This window comes from Adiantum capillus-veneris, chromosome 29 (genome assembly GCF_014529385.1).
Source record: "Adiantum capillus-veneris isolate H3 chromosome 29, ASM1452938v2, whole genome shotgun sequence".
Taxonomy (NCBI): domain Eukaryota; kingdom Viridiplantae; phylum Streptophyta; class Polypodiopsida; order Polypodiales; family Pteridaceae; genus Adiantum; species Adiantum capillus-veneris.
The window spans coordinates 41,105,331-41,131,065 of NC_140959.1; the positions used below are offsets into that span (position 1 = coordinate 41,105,331).

Sequence of the window (25,735 nt, forward strand, 5' to 3'; positions counted from 1 at the left end):
CAGACATATTCGTTCTGTGTTCATCATTTAACTCTTTCAAGTAGATTGAGTAAACAAACAGACTGGATTTCATTAATTAGGAAACGGCCAAAGCCGATACAATAGGGACATACTCGCCCTTCAGTTTTACATCAAGTTCAATTTTTCGGCCCTTTTCATTTGTCAATGTCGCTTTCTTTGCCTGATAATCGACCACGGCGTTGTTCTTATGGTACCAAGGCACTCCGAGGAGGACGTCACAACCTTCCAAGGGCATTATGTAAAAGTCCTCGTGCCCCAAATACCTTTGACAATGCAACCGAAGCTTGCCAATGACAGGTGTAATGGCTATGTCCCGTCCGGGTGCCGCTAGAACTGTCTCTGCTGGTGGTCCCATCCTATCAGGTGTAATCTCGAGCCGCGCCACCAATTCATATACCTAGATGAATCCAAGATAAGCCCAGATTCACCCTTGAAGGAAAGTGCAAGGTATAGACTCATGGTAGTCACCCACAAGACAATATAACCATCAACTCCATCATGCATAGTATTGACTAAATACCACGACATCCCCACTAACATCGTCAGTGCCCAATAGTGGGTATAGAACTAGGTACTAACATATGCTCCCCAACACAACACACACCAGACGCACACACACATGAGCATACATCAACGCAAAGTTCAGCGTACTGAGTTTCTAACAAAAATCTCAAGCCGCACCACCAATTCATGTGAAATGAGTTGGCCTTGGCTCCTCCATCAAAGAAAATCACGGCTTCTTGATTTTTTGCCCCAAGCTCGGCAAAGTTATGTACTTTCATCAATCATGCTCGGGTCAGTACCCATGGAATCTGGAACCAGTCCTCCTTCCATCTGGGCTTTTCTGCCACGTTCCTCTGCTGCTCTCGAACTCTCTGGTCTATCTTCATGTTGTTCTTGTTGTGCCTTTTTGGGGCACTTCAGGGAGACGTGCCCATGTTCCCTGCATCCAAACACTTCCCTTCTTTGATGTAATTGGCCCTCTCTCAAAGAGTGAGCCGGGGTCGTGTATCTTTGTCTTTCTTTTCTTGAAAACTCTTTTTCTTTCTACTCTCATTGTGAGAGGTCTGTTGGGTTCTCTGAGTCAAGATCTGATCAATGGGGTAGGTCAAATTTCCTGAATGTATCGCAAAACCCCGTTTCGCATAACCCATCAATTCTTGAATAGAATTCGACTTTTGTTCCAGGCAGTAGTCTTGGATCTCTGTAGGGAGCTTCCTTCCTCAAAAGAAGAGTAGACCACCATGTTCGAGCAATTTCCTTTGAAGAAAGATATAGCCCTCCTAATCTTGGAGTGCTCTAAGTAATGCCCTCTAGAGAAAAGCTATGTCAGACTGTTGAATGAAGGCCAAAGCCCTCGGAGCATCTCCGAACCCAAAAAAGGATTCAAATTTAATCAACTATCTACCTTCCTTGAATTCTTTTACTTTCTTGCTTTTGTCTTCGAGAAAGTCATATTGGTTGGCTCTATAAAAACGCTTCTTCTTTGCATAAAACATGTGGTCGTCAGAGTCCGAACTGTCTGAGGATGACGACTCTGTAGAATTGTCAGAAACTAGGCAAAATCTGGGCTTCTTTGCCTTTTTCTTGCCCTTTCCAAAGCTTTGCTTTTTGCTTCGCTTTTTGCCTTTTTCTTGCCCTTTCCAAAGCTTTGCTTTTTTCTTCGCTTTTTGCCTTTTCTGTCCTCCTCGCTCGAGTCAGAAGAGATAGAAGAAATGTCAAAAGAAGAAGAAGAAGAAGAAGAAGAAGAACTGGGTAGTCCTTCAAATCGGACATGCTTGTTCTGCTTTCTTGCCGCTGCAAAAGAAGATTGACGACCCAAATAACCCGAGAAGTCAGTCCTCTTCTTATGCTTTTTCTCTTGCTTTTTGGATTTGTTGTTTGTGTCCAAAAGCCGACTGATTTGTGTCTGAACCACCTCTTGCAATTCTTGCTCTGTAAACATCCTCGGAAAAGGAGGTTTCTTGATTGCCGGTTTGATGGGTGGTTCTGTGGCTTTCTGCCACTGGGTGTGCACTTTTGCGATGGATTGCTGAGACAAAAATTTTGCGAACTGCGGATCCTTTGCAATTTTAATCATCTCCTTTGTGCACTCATCAACCTGCTGTCAACCTTCCATCTCTTCAAGTTTGTATTGAGAAGGCCGAGGTGGCTCGTACTCTTCCTTTGTTTGTTCATCAAAATTTTCTTCATGATCTCCTCCCGCATTGGCAGATGCAGAAGAAGTCGACTGATTCTTGTTGGAATCCATAAGTGTCGCAAGAAAAGGATTGGATTTCCCAGTAGAAGAGAAATCGGCCGCGCTCTGATACCACTGTAACAAACTTGGACACCCCAGGTCTAGATTCTACCGCCACACAGCAGAGATTCACTTCAAAACAATTCACAAAAGACGACATGGCCCGACGTAGTTCCGTGCCAAGAGGTATTGGCCCCAAAGACTGGCGCCCCTTTCGGTATTTCTTTTTATATTAATCAGTGTGCAAAGTACAAAGAGAGCTCGCGGGTGCTCACTCTCAGACTTTGCATCCAGATGCTCTGAGAAGTGAGCCCTTAAGGCCACTTATAAAGGTTACACGGGATTGCTAAAAGCAGAGCCCCCAAAGTCTTCTCAAACTCAAAAGCAGTAGTCTGCAAAAGCTTTAGTGCTAAAAACAGCCAACGGAATTTGCGGAATTCCGTACTATCAGGCTACGTCAGTAGCCAACACGTTTTGCAGCCGTTCGTAGAGTCAGCGGAAATCACGGAAGATCATACGGCAGCCACATCAGCATATGTTGCACTTTATTTTAACGTCCCCCCGAGGTCCTCTCATCACTTGAACATAAGTTGGGACAACTTATAGGGTTGACACGTCACCAGTTTGTGACAGTGGGTACCCCCCCTAGCTCCATAAATAGGTGCCCAAGGGGAGGTAGGGCAAAGCCTGGAAAAATCCCCCACGACCCAACAAGAAATAAATGAAATATGAGAGCGCTCGGACAAGGTGGGTGGCCGGACAGTGCAGTCTAAATGCATATGCAAAGGGTGGCCAGCCCAGAGGAACACTAGCCGTACATGCATGCCCTAGATCTGTGAGGCAGCAGAGTGGTGTAAGTCTAACACAACTAACCGATCGGGCCTCCTCAACTAACAAATTGGTGTGCCCATGGCGAGGACCCACAGTCTCAAAGAACTCACCACTAACTCTCTCTCCCACCTGGGGCCACTGAGATGCCTAATGATGAAAGGCGAACTCATGAATGGTGCCGCTCCTCAATGTTGTTCAACTCATACCGAGCCTGCTGCACTTGCTCCTCCATCCAAGGACTACCAAGGGTGGCGCTCCTGCATCCGCTGTAGGGAATCAATGCCCCATCGGAGCCGCTTCTCTGCATCCTTGGTTGCAGCCAAGCGAGCTGCCCACTACTGGAGGAAGAAGCGACTAAGCTCCGCAAGACCAGTGGCCACTCTAATAGCAGGGGTACCCTGCGTGCCCAAACCCTTTGTCCAAAGCACCACCACCCACTCTCTGAGATCTGTATCTAGTAGAATCCTCTCTAGGATGTGCACATGGCACTCCCACTCCTCTGTCTATTTGCCACAAAAAGAATCCCTAGCGCTTGATTGGAAAAAGTAGTCCCTGCCAAAATGCATACAGATCCTCCCATGTCACAGATGTGGTCATTGGAGTAGAAGCGATCTATCTGAGATAGACTCACGCCCCCTACTCTGCCATCAGATAGGAGAAAGAGAGGCTATTTGAGGACCGTACAAAGCCTGCATGCTGCCAAACATCTGAAATCCTCAAGGTCATACATAGACGCTCCCAAGCTGCGAGCTCAGCACTGTGCACAATAGCATGGCTGCCTCCAATCCTATCTGAGGGCTGCTCCAACATGATTAAGTCCCCCCAACACACCACTGCTCTGCATGAGGCAAGGACTCCACAATGTGTGACCAAACTTAGCCCGTGCACTCGCATGGTTGGGCGCATAAATGTTCAGGAAGCCCATGAGGCGTGAACCTGCATAGTAACCGACTGGGCCCTACCTTGCACAATGATACCTTTGCCCACAATGGCCTACTGCCATAAGTCCGCAATAGTCATATACACCTCCCTTGATGCCTCTAAGCCCAAAAGCAGCTGACCAAAAGCCTAAAGGTCTCGTAGCGGCTACGCTGAATTTGACCACAACACCGAATACGGGTCTCACAAAGACGATGCTCTTGAAGCATAAGTAGATCTATCATACCACCCACAAGGCATCTCTGGAGCTCCTGACGCAAACGATTCCTCTCGCGCAAAAATTGGAATCCACCTAAACCTTGCACATTCCAAGAGACAATCCTCATGGGATCAGTGAGAAAAGACCTATGCTCTTGCAACAACCAACCTCGCAATCTTCAAGGCCGGCTTGGATGGGAAGTAATCCGCATCCAAGCGACCCCGAGATAGGCGAGTCTAGAGTGCATGTCCAACCCAGGACCAAGAAGAGAGCACAATTCATAGGGCTACATCCTCTGTCCAGGAATCCTCATGTACAAATACATAGCAAGGAGCACTTAAGTGTCTACAAAGAAGTATACCACAATGAGTCTACATCCAGCTGGTTCTAGTGGTGTCGCAACAAACTTTACTAGCAACCAAAGTGTCTAAATCAAGTCTATCGCTCCCAAGTCCCCTATGTGGTGCGAAAACTCTAGAGCCTGTACCTGAGCCAATCTAGGAACGTATGTAGAGTCTACTCTGTGTAATCTTTGCCACACAACGGGAAGGAGAAGCCAACCACTGTATCTAAAGCCTCGATGCATCTAGTGGCCCGAAAGAGATTATGTACTCTAAAGCACGCTGCCTCTAGATGGGTCGCCAAGGAATAGGGTAAAGTTGTACTTGAAGAAGTGGCACTGTCGACGAATGTCAAAACTGGTCAGCCCGCGAGGGATCGACGCAAAAGGAGAGGCCTGCACCATCATTGGTGTCCTCAAGTAGGGCTATGCCTCCCGAGCAGAGGAATCGTGTAAAGCCGTAGTCAATGAAGTCCCACTGTTGACGAATGTCAAAACTGGTCAACACGCGAGGGAACGACGCAAAAGGAGAGGCCTGCACCAACAGTGGTGTCCTCAGGTAGGGCTATCCCTCCCGAGCCAAACGGCTTGTAGCGAAAGAACTGCCAAGCGAACGCCGAGTTGCAGAAGCCTGAGGGGGAGTGCAAGAAGGGTCAAAAGAAGAAGCCGAGGACTTCGTTGGGGGGGAGGGGGGGGGGGGGGGGGGGGGGGGGGGGGGGGGGGGGGGGGGGGGGGCGCGAGACTGAGGTGGATTGAGGCTCCTCAAGGGTATCCTGCTGTAAATGGTCAAAGCCATTCCCCATCACTCCTGGACTATCGTAGGTCGGCCACAGGGGAGGCAGCGAGGGGAGCCCATCCTTGTCGGCGGTGGCCATGAACCTGCTGCCAACCATCAGTCACCAGGCTCTAAAGAGGTACCAGCCTGTGTGCCCTGCGTACATGTCTGCTATGATGGATCAGCCTTGGGAGGCTCAACATGCGGCGCGGGTCGAGATCTCCTGCGGGGACACACCTTTGCCAGATGGCCCATCTGTCTGCAAATGAAGCACTGGTTCGGGAGTCCCGAATACTCCACATTTTGGCAGAGCCAACTGCCACTCACCGTAGGTAGAAGGACTACCTTCAAGAGAGAGTGGGTGTTTCAAAATAGAACGAGTACTGTAGCATGTAGGTATACTTGCAGCCTTGGCAACGACTGAAGTTGTCGTGCATGGAGTCTCTGAGACTGTCCCAATCTCGAAACCAATCCTCCAAAGAAGCGAGAGGTACTCTCTCCTTAGGCTAGGGAAGCACACAGAAATGGGAAGGTCTGCTTCCTCGACAAGAACATCTGAAGCTTGATCTAACCCATGGCGCCTCTGTCGAAAGTGAGTCGTAACCGCTCGAATGGTCAATGGGCTCATCGTGATAACCTTGGCAACCATCTCGGAAGTTTTGTTTTGTTTTTTGGTAGTATCCCTGCCCAAAAAGCTGTATGTCGATGATCTTTCCCACCTCTGCAAGGAGACGGGCCTGAAGGAGGTTGCGCACCTCGCCTCTACTGGACGGTTGACAATAAATCTTGCAAATAACACATGTGGCCTGAAGGCGCTCCACCTCTGCTGCAAGGCTCACTTGCTCCGATGGCGACAGAGCAAGTCGGACGGTCGGCTCGGCAGGGTCGGGCGAGGGGACTTCATCTGAGTCCCTCTATGGCGAAGCACAAGCCTCCATCTGTGTTTGCTACTGCAGGGGAAGGCGAAGGGGGACTGAACTCCTACTGAAGCATCGGGCGAGAAGCGAGCCTGAGAAGGGCCCAGTGAGGAAAGGAGAATCGAGGCCAAGCGAGGGATGGGAGGAGAAAAATTTGGGGGAAAGGGGGGGGGGGGGGGGGGGGGGGGGGGGGGGGGGGGGGGGGGATGATGGGGGAGGGAGCGAGCAGGCGGCCGTGCAGGGGGCAGTGGTGCCGGGGGGGGGGGGGGGGGGGGGGGCCGCACAGGCTGAGGGCAAGGGCGTGCAGGGCAGGGGGTTTGTGGGGTGTGTGTGTGTGTGTTTTGGGGGGGGGGGGGGGGGGGGGGGGGGAGCTACGAGAAGAGGGGGAGGAAGGTCGGTGATGGCGAGGTAGGGGTGCAGCAGTAGCGAGCATCATGAGACCTCTCCTCAATCTTATCCAACACTTCTTTATTCTATGACTGTCACCAATGTTGAAGCTCTCTCAATTTCAAGTCTCTGTGATCAGATACCCCTAAAAGCTAATACTCTTGATTCACTGATCTCATGCAGCTTCACAGGCTCAAACAATCCAGCTCATGAGAAGCCTATTACAAATTAGATAGCTGCGGAATTAATAATTTGTACAACACCTAAAAAAGAAGTTTAAGAAAATACCTCATTACATGTGTTTTTTCACTACACCTGTGGATACTTCTACAGGTGCCAGTTGCGTACATGGCATAAAACACACAGGAATTGAACACAAATTCTATATTTTAACAGCATTAAAAGTCCCTTATATGGTACATAACTAGCATACCTGCTTGATGGCGCACAAACACCTTTGCATTGCTGGGTGTAGAAGTGCTTTTTCACTGAATGCAGCTTGCTTGGCAATAAAATCTTCAAGAGCCAAGGCTACAATTCTCACAAATTTCTACAGGCAAATTAATTTCACATGGTTCAAATGTCTGCCTCTTTGAGCATTTGAAAAAAAAGAAATGGAGAGAGCTCTTCCAACTTCGGTGTGCAAGGCCTTTAGAGAGCGCAAAAATTTATTCAGGATCTACGACATCACCCAATCCTGGCCTGTCTGAACTACTTCCAACGTGCCTTTCCAAGAAGACCTGAATGGACCGCCAGTAACGGTCCCCACCTCTTAACCACGTATCCATGTGCATTCCATCTGGAAACTCAATAAATAAGCTCCGGCTATTTATAGAGGAAGCCGCATAAAGACGCTTCATGTGTGCTGGTGGAACCATTTCATCTTGGCTCCCAGACAAGAATAAAACAGGTTCAGAAATCTGTCAAGAAAACAGACATGGAAGTTACACTACTACCTTGAATGCACAACGAATACGATACATGAACCTGCCATGAAAGACATCCCACATCTTTTATAATGTCGATAGTGTTCCATGGAGATCGCACAAGAAAGTTCATGATTCTCAAGCCCTTGCTTCCAGTTCCTCCAATAAACCACTTTAAAATGGGAAGCATGACTCCTGCCATATCCAGTACTGATGTAAATGTATTCTCCAAAATCAGCGCCGCAACCTGCTAGTTGAATCCAAAACAGCAGAAATAAAAATTGTGAAAGTTATCGTTCAAACATGATTCAAGAAAATTACATAGAAATAGAAATATTGTATTTAACATCTGCAAAAGGCCATGGGCCTATGAGACAAACAATATACAATGATGTCTATGTCCATGTAGTATGACGCATGGAACTAAAAAAAGGAAAAACCGGTAGATGGGGCATATACAACTTTGGTGTACTCAGCTGAAACTATGTATATAGAGGCTCCCGAATTGCACCCTATCCCTAGCATGCTACAGGTCTGCAAGACGCTCTCTATGAAAGAAACTACTCCCACCCCGAGGACATCCTAGGGTTAAGGATAGAATACATATACCTAGAGTGAATCCAAGATAAGCTCAGATCCACCCTTAATGGAAAGTGCAAGGTATATACTATAGACTCATGGTAGTCACCCAGAAGACAATATAACCATCAGCTCATCATGCCTAGTATTCACTAAATATTGATAAGCCCAGATCCACCCTTAATGGAAAGTGCAAGGTATATACTATAGACTCATGGTAGTCACCCACAAGACAATATAACCATTAGAACTGAGGAAGGGGTCCCGCGACACCTCTCCTCTCATTGTGCTGTGTATTTGGTATAAATCTCTCCTGCCCGTTGGAAAGTCCAATGTCAAGCCGTGGCCAAGCAAGCATACACTTTGTCGGACCCCAGCCTCCATTGCTCCTCTCAAGGTGAAGCCTCAAGTAGGCCTCTCTCTTGATGACCATGGCTCTGGCAGATCAACTGTCCTCACTATCTGCAGTCTTGGCTAGCTCATTGCTGCAGCGGATACTACTCGCTGCTAGCTATAAGATAGTCTTGATGCATTTGCATCTCTAGAAGAGGCCTATGTATCGCTAATCCTTTAATCTCATGATGCGACCATAGTTACCCGGAATGGGAAATCGGAACAGGGAACGGAGAACGGGGAACAATAACATGCATGAAATGCCATTCCCTGTTTCGGATACTCACGTTGGAAACACGGAACGGGGATGGGAACGGGAAATTGGGATGGAAACGGGGAATGAATGTTGGGATGCGAAATTTTGTTGCATCTCTTGTGTGAACGACCCCTTCAACCTCATGTGTCAAGCCATGTGAAGAACCTCTTACAACCTTTGTGTTGAGCACCACCACTTGTATTTGTGCATAGGCAGCCACCTCTTGTGCTCATGTGTCAAAAGGCTATCTATTTATATAAACCTATATAGAGGCACATTCTGCTAAATAATATCAAGTTTTATAATTTGCAATATACCGGTACTATTGTATTGTGCAATAGTCTCTCTCTAGCAAGCTCTACACTAACCTCTCCTAAGCATGCCATTAGCATGAATGGCACACTAACCTATCCACCTTAACCCTACAACAGGTATCAGAGCCATGGCTTAGATTAGAATTTTCTAATCTAATTAGATCCTAGGCATTCCCTTCTATGCTAGATTTTGTGGATCTCCTTCTTGTTAAAAAAATTGAATCAATTTCTATGCATTTGCATTTAGATTAGCACTAATCTAATTGCTAATTGCTCGTCTTGGGCAAGGTCATGGCTTAATGCCGAGAGCCACTACCCTTACATGAGTGACTACAATAAATTTTTTAAGCTCAATTAGTATGCATTATGGTCTAATCTTGTTCCATGCGCTCATTGGTTGCTGCAATTGAGTCCCATTGGTTCAATTTTAGCCAATTTGTGCTATTAAGAACCTTCATTGGGATCCATTTTTACTCAATTTTGCAACAAAAAAAAATTGGCTTGATTTTCGTGGATTTTGCTTGATTTTTTCATTCACAATCAAAAGCCCCATTTTAATTTTGTAATTGTGTGTTTCGATTGTGCTCTGCAAAAGTTTTCAAAAGCCTGCTTAACCTCTGGATTTGGAGGAGATTATCTCTCCTAATCGTTGTGTGTGTGTGTGTGTGTGTGTGTGTCCTGTTTTTGTGTGTGGGAATCACTCCCTGCACCTCATAAAGTTTTTAATGGATCATGCTGGCGCTCTGCCTACTCATGATGTGGCCTCAGTGACTACACCCGCTGTACCCTTTGCACACGACAAGCTTCCTGGGGCCCACTAATTCTTGCCATCTTGCTGCGTCATCAATTGACAAAAACCCCTCCTCTTGAGTCGGAGTCTTGACAGTGGACACCTTGAGGCTTGCATTGCTGCCTTGACCTGAAGTTTTGCTCTAGCCATTGCCTTGTCTTTTATACAACACACTACATAGGACCCTGGCTAATAGCCTTTCGAAAACGTAAGCTCCACAGGTTCACCCTTACCTTCATTGGCACGAGGAAGGAGCCAAAGCTGAGATTGGATGCTGGTTAATTTGGGCCGTACTGTACACTTGCTAATTAATCACCTGGCACAGTTGAATCGTCCTCAATCAACAACTTGACCTCAGTACAGCAGCCAATGCAGACTGCATCAAACCCAAGGCTCACCTTGTGAAGATCTGAAGCCATCAAGCTCTCTCATCATCATGATCTTGTGAAGAAGAGCTCGGTGACCTGCAACGCGACTCCTGCTACAGCCTGCCGCGCTACCAAGTCCCGACACCTTCACCCCTCCCCCTGTATATATCATGCGAGCTGCTATACCCGCCATAGCTTTTTCAATCGCCTCGGCTGCTCAGTCCAAATCTGCGAGTGCTGGCTGGCTGCGTCATAACCTGCTCATCATCACCACCACGTCATCGATGCCTGTACCTGCCAGCTCCGACCTGCAAAGCTGCCCCCGACCTCATTTTTATGGGATTAATTTTCATTGATTTTTTTTAAAAGAGTGCATTCCCACACAGCACCCATCGTTCCTAAGAAGCCTTTCACACATTGTGGCGAAGCTCAAGAAGGCACCATTCCCACAAAAAGATTTACGAGTCGAAAAATTGGAGAAAAATCTAGTGACACTCCCCCTCTTTATACCCCAATGTCCCACATAGCTTCTTGAAATCCTCCTTTGGTGTGCTCCCTTCTCCCATACTTTGTACCACGAAGGTTAAGGCAATGTGCTTTTTGCATCCTTTCTCCCTCCAATGTGGCTTAATCCACTCCTCTTCCTTGTGTGCTTCCCTTTTCACCTCTTTCTTGACTTTGTGCCTTCCACCTCCACGATTATGTCTTATTGGCCTCTGATTCCACCTTACCTCTTCCTTCATTGCCCCTTTCTTGAGTTCCTCCTCGAGTCCCTCAAGGTCGGTGTTGAATTCTCCATCCTTCCTTGGTTGAGACTTCTCCACATTGGCCTTAACAGTTTCCAATTCCGCTCTAGGCTCCTCTTTACAGCTTCTTGCTTTCTCCAATGTAGCACTCCTCATGCCATCAAACTCATAGTAACAAGAAACGGGTTTCTTGTCTAAAGAAACGATAGGCAAGAAACAGACCTCCCATTTCCTACTATTTTGAACAGTTTCACGTGACTGTGATTGGGCTATGTTCCGAAGGATACATAAGCCTTCTCTTGACGAATCCCCAAAATAACTCCGTTTTTTTTGGCTTGCAAGATTTTCTCCATGTTCTCCAGCACCTTAATCAGCTTCCCATGGAGCGCACTTCATTTGCTAGCTCTTGTAGGCTTGAAGGCCATTGCTTGATCACTTTTGAATCCTCCATGTCCTAACTGAAGCCCATGTCTGGCCTTCAATATCCCTCCTCCATTAAGGCTTGAATAAGGTTGGCATGACTCTCTGAAATGCTCCTGCTCTGTAACCCCTTCTGTAATCTCTGTATGCTCTAAAATAATGTAGTATTACAGCTCTTTCTCTGTAATCTGGAACGAGAGAAGGGATAGCGAGGTGCTCTCCAAGGTTTGATTACTCAGCACAAATAAAATACACTCAGACAAGATCAAAGAAAAAGCAACAGAAACAGTAGCCTTCATTCTTGTTCGGTTTCATCAGGAGACTTCAAGCCGACCTCAAAACGTAGTTGGTGTCTGCCGCTCATTGTAGCAAACACTCGTGGACTTTTCAACTATCTCACTTCACAAGTAAAAATTGCCAGGACCCTAAGGTGGAAGGTGAGAGAATGACTAAATGGCCACCATGCACACAATTACTGCTCAATACCCACGTTTATCTCTCTTGCTCTAGTTTGTCCTAGATGTACATCCAAATTCCTGTCCACCAAACAAGCTATATAAACATCATGCATCATGAAAAGCACAATAGCCTCCATAATTTTTTAAGCTCTCAGTCTTATAGGACAAAGTGTGACCCCCAAAGTTGAGAACACAAAGGAGGCCTAGTTCTTCAAAACTTGACATCACATAGACGTAACTTCATGCAGGTTCGAACATATAAGTCCAAGAGTGGTGTAGATAGTATAGGGAGCGGAAGCTCTGAGAGACAAGGGCTTGAAGCCCACACACTCACGCACAGACATTGAGCAAGGAGAGAGAGAGAGAGAGAGGAGATAGGGGATAAGGCACCGATGGAGCAAATGAAAAAGGAGTTATCATTAAGTTTTCTTAGGTCTTTATAGGCTTTACAACACGCTCACACACTCTTGGTCGTCCAAGTCTGGGCTGACCCTAACAGATAGGAGCACACCAACCCCACCCACATCCTCAGTACCCAAAAGTAGGTGCAGGCTTGTAACAAAGTTGGGTCCAAATCAGAATAACATACACGAGAATTGGTTGACTCATTGGCTACCTTCACAAGAATATAGGTATCAACACCTGGATGCCTGGTAGATAAAAGAGTAATTTGGATGTACTGGATGTGAGAACTTGAAGCACCAGAAAAGTAAATGTAATTCAAGAAAACTGGACCACAGACCTCAAACCAACCCAATATACTATTACAAACGAATGTCTAAGGCCTACTTGCTGCACAAAATGCCATTTACAATCTGCTAGGCCAAACAAAACAGACTTCTTCTCCCTTGAATCCCACGGGCAAAGAGAGCTCACAGAAAAGGCTAGAACAAGGAGACGTAGAAGAGGACAGAGATTTACAGGCAAAGAACCTCTTCTTTAAATTTTCCCTGCCCCTCACCCACCCACACCACGTTCCAACTCTTGCTGAAGCTTGTGCCGTTTGGAGTTTAGAAGATCTTCAAGTATCAATTCTAAACTCTAGACTTTGTAAGAAGGCAACCCCATACAGGGCTATGAGTTTGGGATTGCCTCCTTCCCTTCGGTTTTTTATTTGCTGATACCTTTTGGTGCATGCCCTTGTTGTAAGTTGTAATTTGCTGATACCTTTTGGTACATGCCCTTGTTGTAAGTTGGACAAGTCTTTGGTGTTTTGCCTAGATGCCTATGATAGTGTGTAATAAGAACCATCTTCTACTGCCACGAAGACAAAAGAAAAACACTCCATACACAAACAATTGCATTCTAGGCAGCCAAGAGACTTTCCACAACATTCAAGCAGAACAGCGTTTTGGGCATAGAAATACTAAAGGTATACCTTCCCTGAATTATTTCTCACAAGAGTTGTACCCACAGCTCCACCAAGTGACCTTCCAAAAACAACCAGCTTGGTGGTATCTATATCTGTCCTCCCAGACAGGAAGTCCAATGCAGCCTAATAGACAAAACAAATTGCCAAAAATCCAAGCTAGATACAACTTTCATCAACAGAGTAAAAAATTACTTGAGCATCCCTGATTAAACCATGCTGGGAAGGAAATCCTTCGCTATCACCGTACCTGATAAAATCAAACCGAGAGTAATATTAATTCTAAAACCATAATGACACTAAAACAAGCATCATAAAAGACCGGTGAAGCATTTTACCCTCTGTATGAAAGCATGAAAACATTACAATGAAGGCGTTGCATCATCAAGCCAATGAACTCAAGTCTATGTGCAATATCTGACATTTGAGTCAAAGAACCGCTTAAACTGAAGAATCCAGAAAAGTGGTCCTCCACTGGGTTTTTGCCAGCATTACCATCACACCCGACCCTCAATTTTTTTAAGGATACTGCCTGCATTTTCTTGGAAAAAAAGAATGGTTGGACCTGCAGTTACATAAAGCTTTGCAGGTAAGCTTCATCAAATATAAAGCAAGATGATGCAGGTCTATCTAACTTATACAATGAATGGCACCAGCTTTCAAGCATAGTGTTCTTGAGAAAACTTGTTAGTACAAAGAAGTTAGTAAAGCTCGATCATCCTAACAATTTAATAAGCCTGCAGTGAGAACAAGATCCAAGCCATCCTCTTTCAAGACCACCTCAAGCATGGGGAATATGTTATCCTGTGAATGCTGTAGGCACCATACAGAGACCAAACCATCCTTTCTCAGCACCAAGGATATTATTAAAGACTTTGCACACTGAATCCTATGTTACAGGTGCTACATCCCAAACTACATCCCCCTCCCTCCTGTTATTAAGACGAGGCCTTGGCTGTCCTGTCAACTTGTGCTCTGATACCACTCTAACTGGCAAGTCACTAACAAGGTCGTGAAACAGACACACACACACCACAAACTAAACTGAAACAGCAAGTACTGGAACGCAAAAAAGAACTGAAGACCAGAGACAAGATACGGTGGGGTGGAGTTCCCCACCTCCATGCCAAGCTAGCACACCTGGTGCAGTGACATAAGATGAAAACCCAACTTTGGAGCATATAGTACCTTGGAGGTATGCATACCCCCTCTGCCGTCGGGAATAAGCTCTAGGGAACCCTCACTGTGAATGGGAATTTCAGATTTGTTGGCGATGAAGATGGTACCACAGTGTCATTGCATGTTGGACAATAGATCCTTTGAGGGTGTCATGTGCCAGGAGGCCATAGTTACCGGGGAATGGACCTAAGAGGGCCTGGAACGCCAGAATGGCATTCCGGCAGACCGCAAGAGCATGGAACGGCCCGGAGTGTCTGGGCGTTCCGACAGACACCAACTCACCGGAACGGGACAGAAGGGCCAACATACGGACAGATTCCAACGGCCACAAATGGGCAGATTTTTGGATTCTTATTTCTAGCAGCCCTCTCTCTCAAGCCCTCTCTCTCAAGCTCTCTCTCACAATTTTCAAGCCCTCTTCTTCACCAATTATCCATGGCCTCTTCTTCTCGTTAAACCCCCTCCGTTCAAGTGGGCAACACTCAAAAGGCGAAGGAATGGTCGTGGTGGGATGAAGTGACCTCGGAGGGCACCTTGTCGGCGGCGGGAGGTTCTCATGCATGGGCATGCAAGTTATGCTCTTACACACGGAAAGGGGTGCAGGACAAAGTGAGGGCATACTTCTTTCGAGTGCCGGGACATGAGATGAAAATTTGCACCAACGTAAGCATCGAGAAGAGGAAGGAGCTTGAGAAAAAGGATCGGCAATTCAATCATAAACCCAAGCCCGCACGCAAAGGTATCAACCTGAAGACCCTCATTTTCACTTTTCTTCTCTACCCGGTGTCGGTGCCGGTGGATCTTCATCGAGTCCAATTCGTCGCCAAAGAACCCTTGCCACCTCTTCGGACCCACATAAGAAGGAAGAGGTGGATGCCGCCGTGGCCCGATTCTTCTATCACAACCATATCCCATTTGTCGCGGCAAGGTATGTTTTATCAATCTTCTCTCTCATTTCTTCCGTTATCGTCATTTTCGTCTTTTTGATACTAACCTCTTCTATGTGTGGTCTAAATAGGTCGGCGTATTGGAAAGTTATGGTGCAACGGATAGGAGAGTATGGCACCGACTATGTGCCGCCATCTTCAGAGGCTCTCCGAACCACTTTGCTCGATCGAGAGAAGGCAATCGTAGAGCAAGCAACACTCAATATTCAACGGCGTGGGCAAAATGTAACAAACTGCTGACGTGTCAAAGGCTAAAGAATGGAGCCAACTTACAGATGACGTTGCTGCCCGAGAGCAGAAACCCTAACCCTAATTTCTGCCAAAAACCCTAATTCTGAAAACCCTAACCCTAAAACTTGCAAACCCTAATTCTAGAAATCCTAAGAAGAACAAGTAACAGAAAAAGAAGTCCTACCAACTTATGGGGACCCCGTCCGATGGGGCCCCAAGTGACATAAAGGCATTAAAAATAAAGCAAAACACGCTCAAAAGACTTTGCACATCAAAATATGATGATGTGGCACCTATACGGACGTTCCGAAATTTGCGACGAATTTTTAGGGAAATCCCGAAATTTTAGAAAAATGATTTTTTGAGGTCAGCTTTTCATATTTGATGCTTTTAGGCTTTGGGCCTTTAAATATGAGCCTTGAGGGCCCTCTCTGGCACTTTTTAGCGCGCAGATTGCAGAGCAGGTGCTCCCCGGCTGTTGTACTTTGCGAATCAGTAGTAATATAAAGAAATACCCAAAGGGGCGCCAAGGTTTGGGACCAATACTCTCTGGGGTGGAATTCCGCCACTCCGTGTCACGTGTCGTCTCTCTCTCTCTCTCAGTTCAGTTGTTATTGAAGTGCTAAAAGTCTATTCAATCTGTTCTTTTCTATCGGCACGTGGTGCCCGCCTTGTGACAGTGGTATTAGAGCATCAAGCGTGTGCTTTTTTGAAAGCATACCAGTTCTACAAAAGAGGAGACAGAGCTATTGGAATTTTATTTGAGGTATCTTCGCGCTCGAACCCGGACTTATTAGCCACTCCCACCCTTACTTCATCGCGCATCGGGCGCGCTCCCGTCTTCACCGCTCATGTCTTACAGGGCATAAGCCAATTAAGATCACTTGCAAGAGAAGGATCCAGATTTGTTTCAAGTCACTGTTCTTCTCAGAAGCAGTGCCATGCAGATATTGATGTCTATAGCTACCAAGCCGCACACTTCCAATGACTTGGCAAGCTTTCAAGAAAAATTTTGCCCGAAGTTATATGGTTTCTAACATCTTCCTTTGGAGTGCAACTTCTGGCAGAGTGGGGTATCCTGAAATGCTTGCCATCATGGAAACCCTAACAGATTATAACTTGAAATTTCTCGACATCTCTCAATAGATGTCTCTTCATGAGCAGATGACCTTGGAGGTTCGGTGTGATTGCTATCTCTTGGGACTACCTTCGCCGCCAAACAAACACTGTCTGTCCAAGAGCTGATGGACCATGCTGTGCTCGGCTACGACCTTATGGAATGAACCTAACCCTAATTTTGGTGCAGGTTTAAGGATGGAAAGCCAGTCGACTTTTCGAACTCGATTGATATCGAGATTGCTTTTTAAGTTTGAAATTTGTTTGAGAACTTCTTTGGTGATCCTGTTTGGAATTTGTTTGAAATGGATGTCATCTGTTTTGAACCTGTTTTGGTGCCGATTTGAATTGTTTGACTCTGGTTTGATACTGGTTTCAATGATTGGTGATTTTACTCCCGGGTGGAGAAGTGAGAAATATTGTTTTGGTAATGTTTGAACCTCAGAACGACGCAGGCCGATGCCTGGGGAGCGTTTCGTTGAATGTTTGAAAACCTCCGAACGACGCAGGCCGATGCCTGGGGAGCGTTTGGTTGTATGCTTGTAATTGTTGTTGTGACTCCCGGCCCGGACCTGGATGGTTATGCGGGAGGAGTATTAAGAAGTCTGAGCAGTGGTTACTCTCAGCACCTCCAAACGACGCAAGCTGCGGTCTGGGGGGCGTTTGGTTGTAAAAGGCCTCTATATCTCCCGACCCGGACCTTTTTAAGTTATGAGGGAGGAGTTGAATATCTCCCGGCCCGGACCTTGTTAGGTTATGCGGGAGGAGTGTTCATCGGCGGCTTTATGTTTCTATGTCTTGTAACATGCATATATAAGCATTTGTGTTGCATTATGATGTGTCAATTACTGAATATTCCTAATTGGGTGAGATTGCCTGGGTATGTAATTTTAGTTCATCAAGCCACCCGTGGAAGATGAGTATGGTCTGGGTGTGATAGCTAATTTTACTACGCCGGAATATCAAGAGTTCCGATATGGACGAAAGGAGAAGCTAACTCCTTGATCAAAACAGCCGAAAGGAGAAGCTAACTCCTTGATCAAAAGAGCAGAAAGGAGAAGCTAACTCCTTAATAAAAAGAGCAAACTGATTGTCCCTCGGAATGTCCCTCGGAAAGTTTTGAGCTAACTTGAGTTGTTTTGCACATACACTGTAATCGCGGACGATTACTCTCTTTCAAGAAGGGGAGATGTAACAAACTGCTGACGTATCAAAGCCTAAAGAATGGAGCCAACTTACAGATGACGTGGTTGCCCGAGAGCAGAAACCCTAACCCTAATTTCTGCCAAAAACCCTGACTGCTGAAACCCTAATTCTAGAAACCCTAACCCTAAAACCTGGAAACCCTAATTCTAGAAACCCTAGGAAGAACAAGTAGCAGAAGAAGAAGTCCTACCAACTTATGGGGACCCCGTCCGATGGGGCCCCAAGTGACATAAAGGCATTAAAAATAAAGCAAAACACGCTCAAAAGACTTTGCACATCAAAATATGATGATGTGGCACCTGTACGGACGTTCTGGAATTCGCGGCGGATTTTTAGGAAAAACCCGAAATTTTAAGAAAGTGTTTTCATATTTGATGCTTTTAGGCTTTGGGCCTTTAAATATGAGCCTTGGGGGCCCTCTCTGGCACTTTTTAGCGTGTAGATTGCAGAGCAGGTGCTCCCAAGCTGTTGTACTTTGCGAATCAGCAGTAATATAAAGAAATACGGAAAGGGCACCAAGGTTTGGGGCCAATACTCTCTGGGGTGGAATTCCGCCACTCCGTGTCACGTGTCGTCTCTCTCTCTCTCTCAGTTCAGTTGTTATTGAATTGCTAAAAGTCTGTTCAGTCTGTTCTTTTCTATTGGCCCGTGGTGCCCGCCTTGTGACACAAAACATGGCATTTCCCTCATTGTTGACGGGTGGAGCAATACAATCTATCCATGGCCTCGTCGCATACTCGAGTGGAGAGATGTACTTTGGCACACTCATGATGCCACCGAGAGTGGCAAGTCCATTGATGTCCTCTAGAAACGATTGGTGAGCAACACGTGGTGGCCTCTGTCACAGATGGGAAGGCATCAAACAGGGCAGCATCAGCTATTGTAGAGGGCCACTATCTGCATGTGACAGTGTGCTTTTGCATGGCGCACTGCTTGAACAACCTTGTAAAAGACATCGGCAAGCTAAACTGGATCGCTCCAGGCATTGTTGATGCAGTGAAGATTGTTACTTTCATCAACAATCACAACTTGGTTCGGAGTGAGTACCTCAAGAGGTCGGGCAGCAAAGTGCTTCTAAAGTATTCAGACACCCGCTTCTCATTCAACTTTCTTCTTGTGTGCAGGCTGTCTGAATGTCAAAATGCCGTCCGACAGGTCTTCATCAATGATGAGTTCACCACCTCCCCCTATGCAAAGACAGTTGCAGGAATTTTGTGCAAGGATAAGGCAAAGGATCTTGAGTTTTGGAAGGAGCTCAAGAGTCTAGACGCACAGGTAAAACCGGTGGTTCATTTGCTTCAAGTTCTGGATGGCATGGACCGTTGCATTAGCAAGGTTTATGAGGCAATGGACCGCATGATCGAGCAGCTTGAGCCGAAAGCAGAGCGATATGAGGAGATCCATGCGCTTTGCAGCTCGAGGTGGAATTCATATGCCTCTCCTTTACACGAGGCAGCGTACATGGTGGATCCAAAGTTCCAAGGTGCAGGGCAAGAGACAGATAGAGAAGTCATGAACCAATTTAGACCACCATCATGCTTGCTTTCCAAATGGCATAATTGTCTCCATTCAATCGCCGATCCGAGGGAAGGTAGGGAGTATAGGTATCTTGATAGATCACCTACGTTGAATAGAACTGCCGCAGATCCCATCCTCATGGTGTCCTTCTTCACCATGGGCTGAATATGTGTCAGAATCATCACTCTTCTCCATGGTGTTGGAGAATTTGGGCATGTGGTATGGTTAGGTTGAAGTCGAAGATAAAAAATCTGCAAATATGTCCACCACAACTGAAATCAGCCCCACTTTTGTCACAATCAAATCACCGATCCGATTCAAGAGCACGCCGTGCCTCTGATACCATGTCAAAGATGCAACGGAAAGAAGGTGAATCGGATGAGAGACTCATCTGCAACCACGATCGACACCTCTCTCCGACAGGCAACCAATAGATCTCGTATCTATCGCGATGGATCTCCTCGCCGTCAAGGCACAAGCGCCTATCGCCCACCGTACGGACACTGGATCTCGCCGAAGGTGCACAACCACCGCAAAGCAGTGAGGACAACCTGGGAGAGGGAGTGCTAGTGAATGGGAGATAGATCGCATAGGAAAAACGCCAGAGAGAGAGGATCGATGCCTGCAACCAAAAACGATAGAGAGAGAAAACGCTAGCACATAGAGAGCCGAAACGTTGGTGATCTGCATAACACAATATGCCAAAAGTACAAGGGGAGGGCTACCTATAGGACAAACTCCAGTTTGCCCTACCCAGCCAAAAAGCCCCACGACCCCATAAATGGCTGACTAATAGCTAATAAATATGTTAACTCATCAAAAGTGACCAGACACACATATTTAGTAGCATCACTGCAAATGTCTCGAGACTCTAACCCCGGCAAACCCTAGGAACAAGGTCCCGCCTCATGCCAACCTACCGGGTGAGCAATACAATGATGTGCACCGCCGAGAACAAGTACGGCCGGGCACAGCCACAAAACAACCCTCACTCCCTACTCCTAGGAGATACTGGAGCTATCACTGGACAAGCCCTAGTTTCAGCTGCATCAAAGGTAGAAGGTTCACCCGCCTCAATTTTTACCTTAAGGTCAGGAAAGAGTCCGACTATGAAGAAGATGAACTCTAACATGTCCGGCCAAGTGTGAGGATTAGTGGTGCTAATCCTATAATTAAGACTTAAAACTTCATACTTAAGATCAAGCTGAGACTCAAGAGACTGAATGTGTGTTTGATTGATTGAATGAATGCTTGAAAACTGAGTACAATAGGCTCCTTATATAGGAGACCAAGAGACACAAATAAAAAGACACGTCTCATGGTGAAAAGACGCGACTTTAGACATAAAGACACATCCTTTCGGCGAAGAATTGCAACCATTGGACGAAGAGTCGCAACCGTAGAGCGAAGGGGTGTGACCAATCGTCGAAGGAGTGTGGCTTTTGGCGAAGAGGCAAGTCTCTTGAGCAAAGGGTCGTGACCATCCAAGCGTAGGGGTTCTCCTTGGCATGGCACCTTGCGTATCTGCAAGTAGGAGTAGATGTAATACTGCAACATTGTCACAATCGTGACATTCGCTCCCATTTAAAATGAGAGCCCGTGTCAAAAAAATGACTTTTGATGTTGATAGAACTCTGGAAAAGCATTGAATCTCCGAAAATCTTCAAGCTTTGGCTTATCTGAAACCTTTGTCTTGAACCTTTGCTTTGGCTTATCTGAAACCTTTGTTTTGAACCTTTGCTTCTTATGGAAACCTTTTTGCTTTGACTGCTAAATCCCATGTCATTGCATTACTCAAAGACTTTTTAGAGGAATCTGGCATAATCAGGTTGACTGCAACAAGAGATGGATCTTCAAAATCCTTCATGCGATGTAAGACTTTTGGTTCAAAATCTTCGAATAACTGCGAAATATTTGGCGAAGAGGAAATCTTCTCAAGGCAATATTCGAAGGGGTTAACGTCATCTTTATGAATCACTGGTGAGATTGTAATCGTCTTTCAATAATGAATCCCAAACAATTTCAGAATCATCTTCAGAAACTGCCACTTCATGACTTGTAATGGGCATATCATCATCCAGCAAAGAATCAAAGAAAGCATAGTCGTCTTCAAACTCGGAATCTGCAACTATGTCCTTATCTTTGTTTGGTAACGAAGTATCACTTGGAAAAAATTCATGCTCAAAAATCATCTTTGTCTTCATCAATTGATTCAAGACAAGTTAATGACTCAAAGATTCATCAACAATAATTTTTGCATCTGTATCAAAGATCATATTCATTTCATAATCCATTGTATCATGCCGTTTGACTCGTACACATGAGGTTTGAATCACTCGTTCCGCATGATAAAGCCCGTGTAAAATCAGTTCACATCCATCTTTGAACAAATTGATAGTATGTCCTCGAAAGCTAATAGCTGATCATATTGGAATAGCCAATGCTGACCAAGAATCATGTCGTAATAAGATAGAGAGAGGCATGACTTCAAAATCCAATTGATCTGCATAATTATGAATCTTGAACTGCAACTGTCTAACTGTCTGACACAAGTTAAAATTCATCCGTCTGCTAACTCCACATCATGTAAGTGAGATGTCTTCTGAGTTGGCAAGCCAAGCTGTTGAACTATCTGAGTGTTGACGAAATTATTAGAGCATCAGCTGTCCACCAAAATGTTGATGGAGCGACCATTGAGAGTTCCAAAAAGCCTCAAAACTTGCTTTGAAATAGGCTCCAAAACTGAAGAACCACATTGAGCATGCTTCATAAGAGTAGTCGTATCCTCTGAGACACGAATTGTATTGACCATTGATTTTTCTTTATCTTGAGCAGAAGTTGATTGTTCAGAATTCGATCATGTTTCCGCGTTGGAATTTCTTTTCAAATTAAACGGCTTTGGTCGCTTTGGACATTGATACCATTTATGGTCACTGTAACAAACTTGGACACCCCAAGTCAAGATTCAGCCGCCACTCAGCAGAGATTCACTTCAAAACAGTTCACACTTTACAATTAAGTCGACACAGCCTGGTGTAGTTCCGTGCCTAGAGATATTGGCCCCAAAGACTGGCGCCCCTTTCGGTATTTTTTTTTGTATTAATATGTGTTCAAAGTACAAGAGAGTGGGTAGGAGCTCACTCTCAGACTCTGCATCCAGATGCCCTGAGAAGTGAAGCCTAGCCCACTTATTTATTCGTACAAAGGATGCCCAAAAGCAGAGCCCCAAAAGCATTCAACTTTAAAAGCTTCTCAAAATAAAGCAATAATATACCTAGATGAATCCAGGATAAGCCCAAATTCACCCTTAAAGGAAAGTGCAAGGTATAGACCCATGGTAGTCACCCACAAGACAATATAACCATCAGCTCCATCATGCATAGTATTGACTAAATACCACGACATCCCCACTAACGTCGTCAGTGCCCAATAGTGGGTGTAGAACTAGGTACTAACATATGCTCCCAAACACAACACACAGCACACGCACACACACATGAGTATACATCAACACAAAGTTCAACGTACTGAGTTTCTGTCATGACTCCGAAGATCAAGGGCAGACTTAGCCATAATGAAACCTAGCACTAAAAGAAGCATTAAATCGGAAAAATTAGCACAAAAATGAGGTAGTTGATAGGGTATACGCACCACAAAAGATAGAAAGAATTAGCACAATATCAATTGGTCGTAACTCGGACAAAAACTTCACAATGTGAAGTCTGCATGTCCGCTATACGATTGAAAAATATACCTAGATGAATCCTGGATAAGCCCAGATTCACCGTTAAAGGAAAGTGCAAGGTATAGACCCATGGTAGTCACCCACATGACAATATAACCATCAGCTCCATCGTGCATAGTATTGACTAAATACCACGACATCCCCACTAACGTCGTCAATGGCCAATAGTGGGTGTAGAACTAGGTACTAACATATGCTCCCAAACACAACACGCACCACACGCACACACACATGAGCATACATCAACACAAAGTTCAGCGTACTGAGTTTCTGTCATGACTCCGGAGATCAAGGGCAGACTCAGCCATAATGAAGCCTAGCACTAAAAGAAGCATTAAATCGAAAAAATTAGCACAAGAATGAGGTAGTTGATAGCGCATACGCACCACAAAAGATAGAAAGAATTAGCACAATATCAATTGGTCGTAACTAGGACGAAAACTTCACAATGTGAAGTCTGCATGTCCGCTATACGACTCAAAAATATACCTAGATGAATCCAGGATAAGCCCAGATTCACCCTTAAAGGATAGTGCAAGGTATAGACCCATGGTAGTCACCCACAAGACAATATAACCATCAACTCCATCGTGCATAGTATTGACTAAATACCACGACATCCCCACTAACGTCATCAGTGCCTAATAGTGGGTGTAGAACTAGGTACTAACATATGCTCCCAAACACAACACACACCACACGCACACACACATGAGCATACATAAACACAAAATTCAGCGTACTGAGTTTCTGTCGTGACTCCGGAGATCAAGGGCAAACTCGGCCATAATGAAGCCTAGCACTAAGCCCAAAAGCTGCCAGTGAATTTCAGCCAGCGCAAAAAGCAGCCTCCGTAATTTGCGAACTGTCAGTGCGTTTTGCACCGTTTTTTTCGAGATTTCTGTATCAGCCTGCCACATGTCACTGTCTGGGAAGTGTGTGTGTCCAAGGTTTGCTGCCACGTCACCACTTTGTGACATACCCCCCTCTTGAAAGCATTGTAATCGCCCTCGATTACGCCTGCAAAACAGTCAGAGGCCATAAACTGTCTTAGCAGACACTGACTATTAGTACCGATGCACTAGGCACAAGACATCTAGCACATGTACGAATCGACAGTCACATCACATGACATCACAGGACATCACATGACAAATCACATTCAAAAATCATTCCAAATCTCAAACCATGATTAATCGACAACGTATTTAACAATCGCATCTAGATCCAATCGGGACCTCACAAATGCCCGATTAACTAATCCATATTGCCATCATGTCTATAGAGATTTATGAGACCGAAATGCTGAAGTCATTTTGTCTATCAGTTCATGCACTCAAACAAGTCAAGTACAAATCAATCAGTATCATATTCATTTTCGAGAATTCCAGTTCATAAAGTCATACAGCAGAATACTGTCAACCCATCAGTATCCCTGAAACCCAAAGGGATATCAATGACTCTATATCAAAAATCGGAGCAATCTGTTGACAAAGGAGCAGAGTGACTCCCCTCTTTTGCAAACCCGCTGCACTAGATTCGCCCATGCTGAAATCGGGGTTCTATCAGAGTAGACTATGCTAAACCAAATGCTTCAAGGTAAAGTTCCACAATCTGAGGAGTATCTGCTAGGACCTCCTCCTCCATCCACTTCGCATCCAATGCAAGATAGTTCTTGAATTTAACCAAGAACCGCCTAATCACTTTACCTTTGATCTTTCTATCTTTATGTGCTAGTATTTGTTCTGGAACGAGTATCTCCTCGCTTTCCTTCACTTCGGGTTGCTCGTCTGTCTCCTCATCATCGAGCACATCACCTTTAAAAGGCTTCAAGAGACTCACAAGAAAAGCATTGTGAATTCTCCAAGTATCGAGCACCTTCAATCTAAAGGAGACATCAATTATCTTTTCTTTTATCTGGAAAGGTCCATAGTATCTCATGCTAAGCTTTGGAAAAAGCCACTTCTTTCCCTTTTTCTTTCTCAAACGTACCTTCTCAAAAAGTAAGAGCACCCAATCGTCTTCCTTTAATTTCAAATCGCGACGGTGTCAATCTGCTGCCTTCTTGTGTCTTTCCTTAGATTTCGCTAAAGCCTCCCGGACCTTGGCAAAAGCAGTGTCCGAGTCCCTCGAGTATTGGTCGGCTTGAAAAATCTTATCTTTCGTGCTTAGGAAGGGTGAAACCTTCGGCACCTTTAATGATCGTGTTGTTATAGGCAAATTCCACCCAAGGCAAAAACTTTTCCCATTAATGTAAAGAATGAGGATGCAAGAGAGCTACACGAGACAAGCACAAAGCACACAGAGATGGAAAGCTTCTTCTTCTACCCTTAGAAAAGAGAGTACAAAATGACTAAGTGCTAAAGCTGAAAAGTAGCACATATGTACATGCGATCACTAAGTGTGAACTCGCTAGAAGCGTACTAGGCTGGCACTATAAGTGTAGTCCAGGTGTAGAATCACTGGCAGAGATCCTCCGTGTCGGTCACCTAACGCGCCAGTGAGTAAATGCCGTAAGCGGCCAAG

General features: G+C 45.4%; 1 protein-coding gene and 1 long non-coding RNA gene across 3 annotated transcripts in view; both read right to left on the reverse strand.

Moving 5' to 3' along the window:
- Positions 1-7,017: 7,017 nt before the first annotated feature.
- Positions 7,018-25,735, reverse strand: part of WAV2 (alpha/beta-Hydrolases superfamily protein) — a 30,445-nt gene continuing 11,727 nt past the window's right edge. Inside the window, exons 2-7 of one of the 2 annotated variants that reach the window (XM_086505503.1) lie at positions 13,797-13,832; positions 13,606-13,684; positions 13,463-13,517; positions 13,277-13,393; positions 7,657-7,821; positions 7,018-7,568 (exon numbers count right to left, since the gene is read on the reverse strand). In XM_086505503.1, coding sequence (XP_086361629.1) covers positions 7,317-7,568; positions 7,657-7,821; positions 13,277-13,393; positions 13,463-13,517; positions 13,606-13,684; positions 13,797-13,832 — 704 coding nt within the window. In that variant the 3' untranslated portion in view covers positions 7,018-7,316. The remainder of the gene's footprint in view (positions 7,569-7,656; positions 7,822-13,276; positions 13,394-13,462; positions 13,518-13,605; positions 13,685-13,796; positions 13,833-25,735) is intronic. The other variant, XM_086505504.1, reaches the window with a different exon arrangement.
- LOC147419085 (uncharacterized) lies at positions 9,748-13,269 on the reverse strand. Its single transcript, XR_015187098.1, has 2 exons — positions 10,305-13,269; positions 9,748-10,222 (listed from the first exon to the last, which is right to left on the reverse strand). It is a non-coding gene; the product is annotated as an uncharacterized LOC147419085 (long non-coding RNA).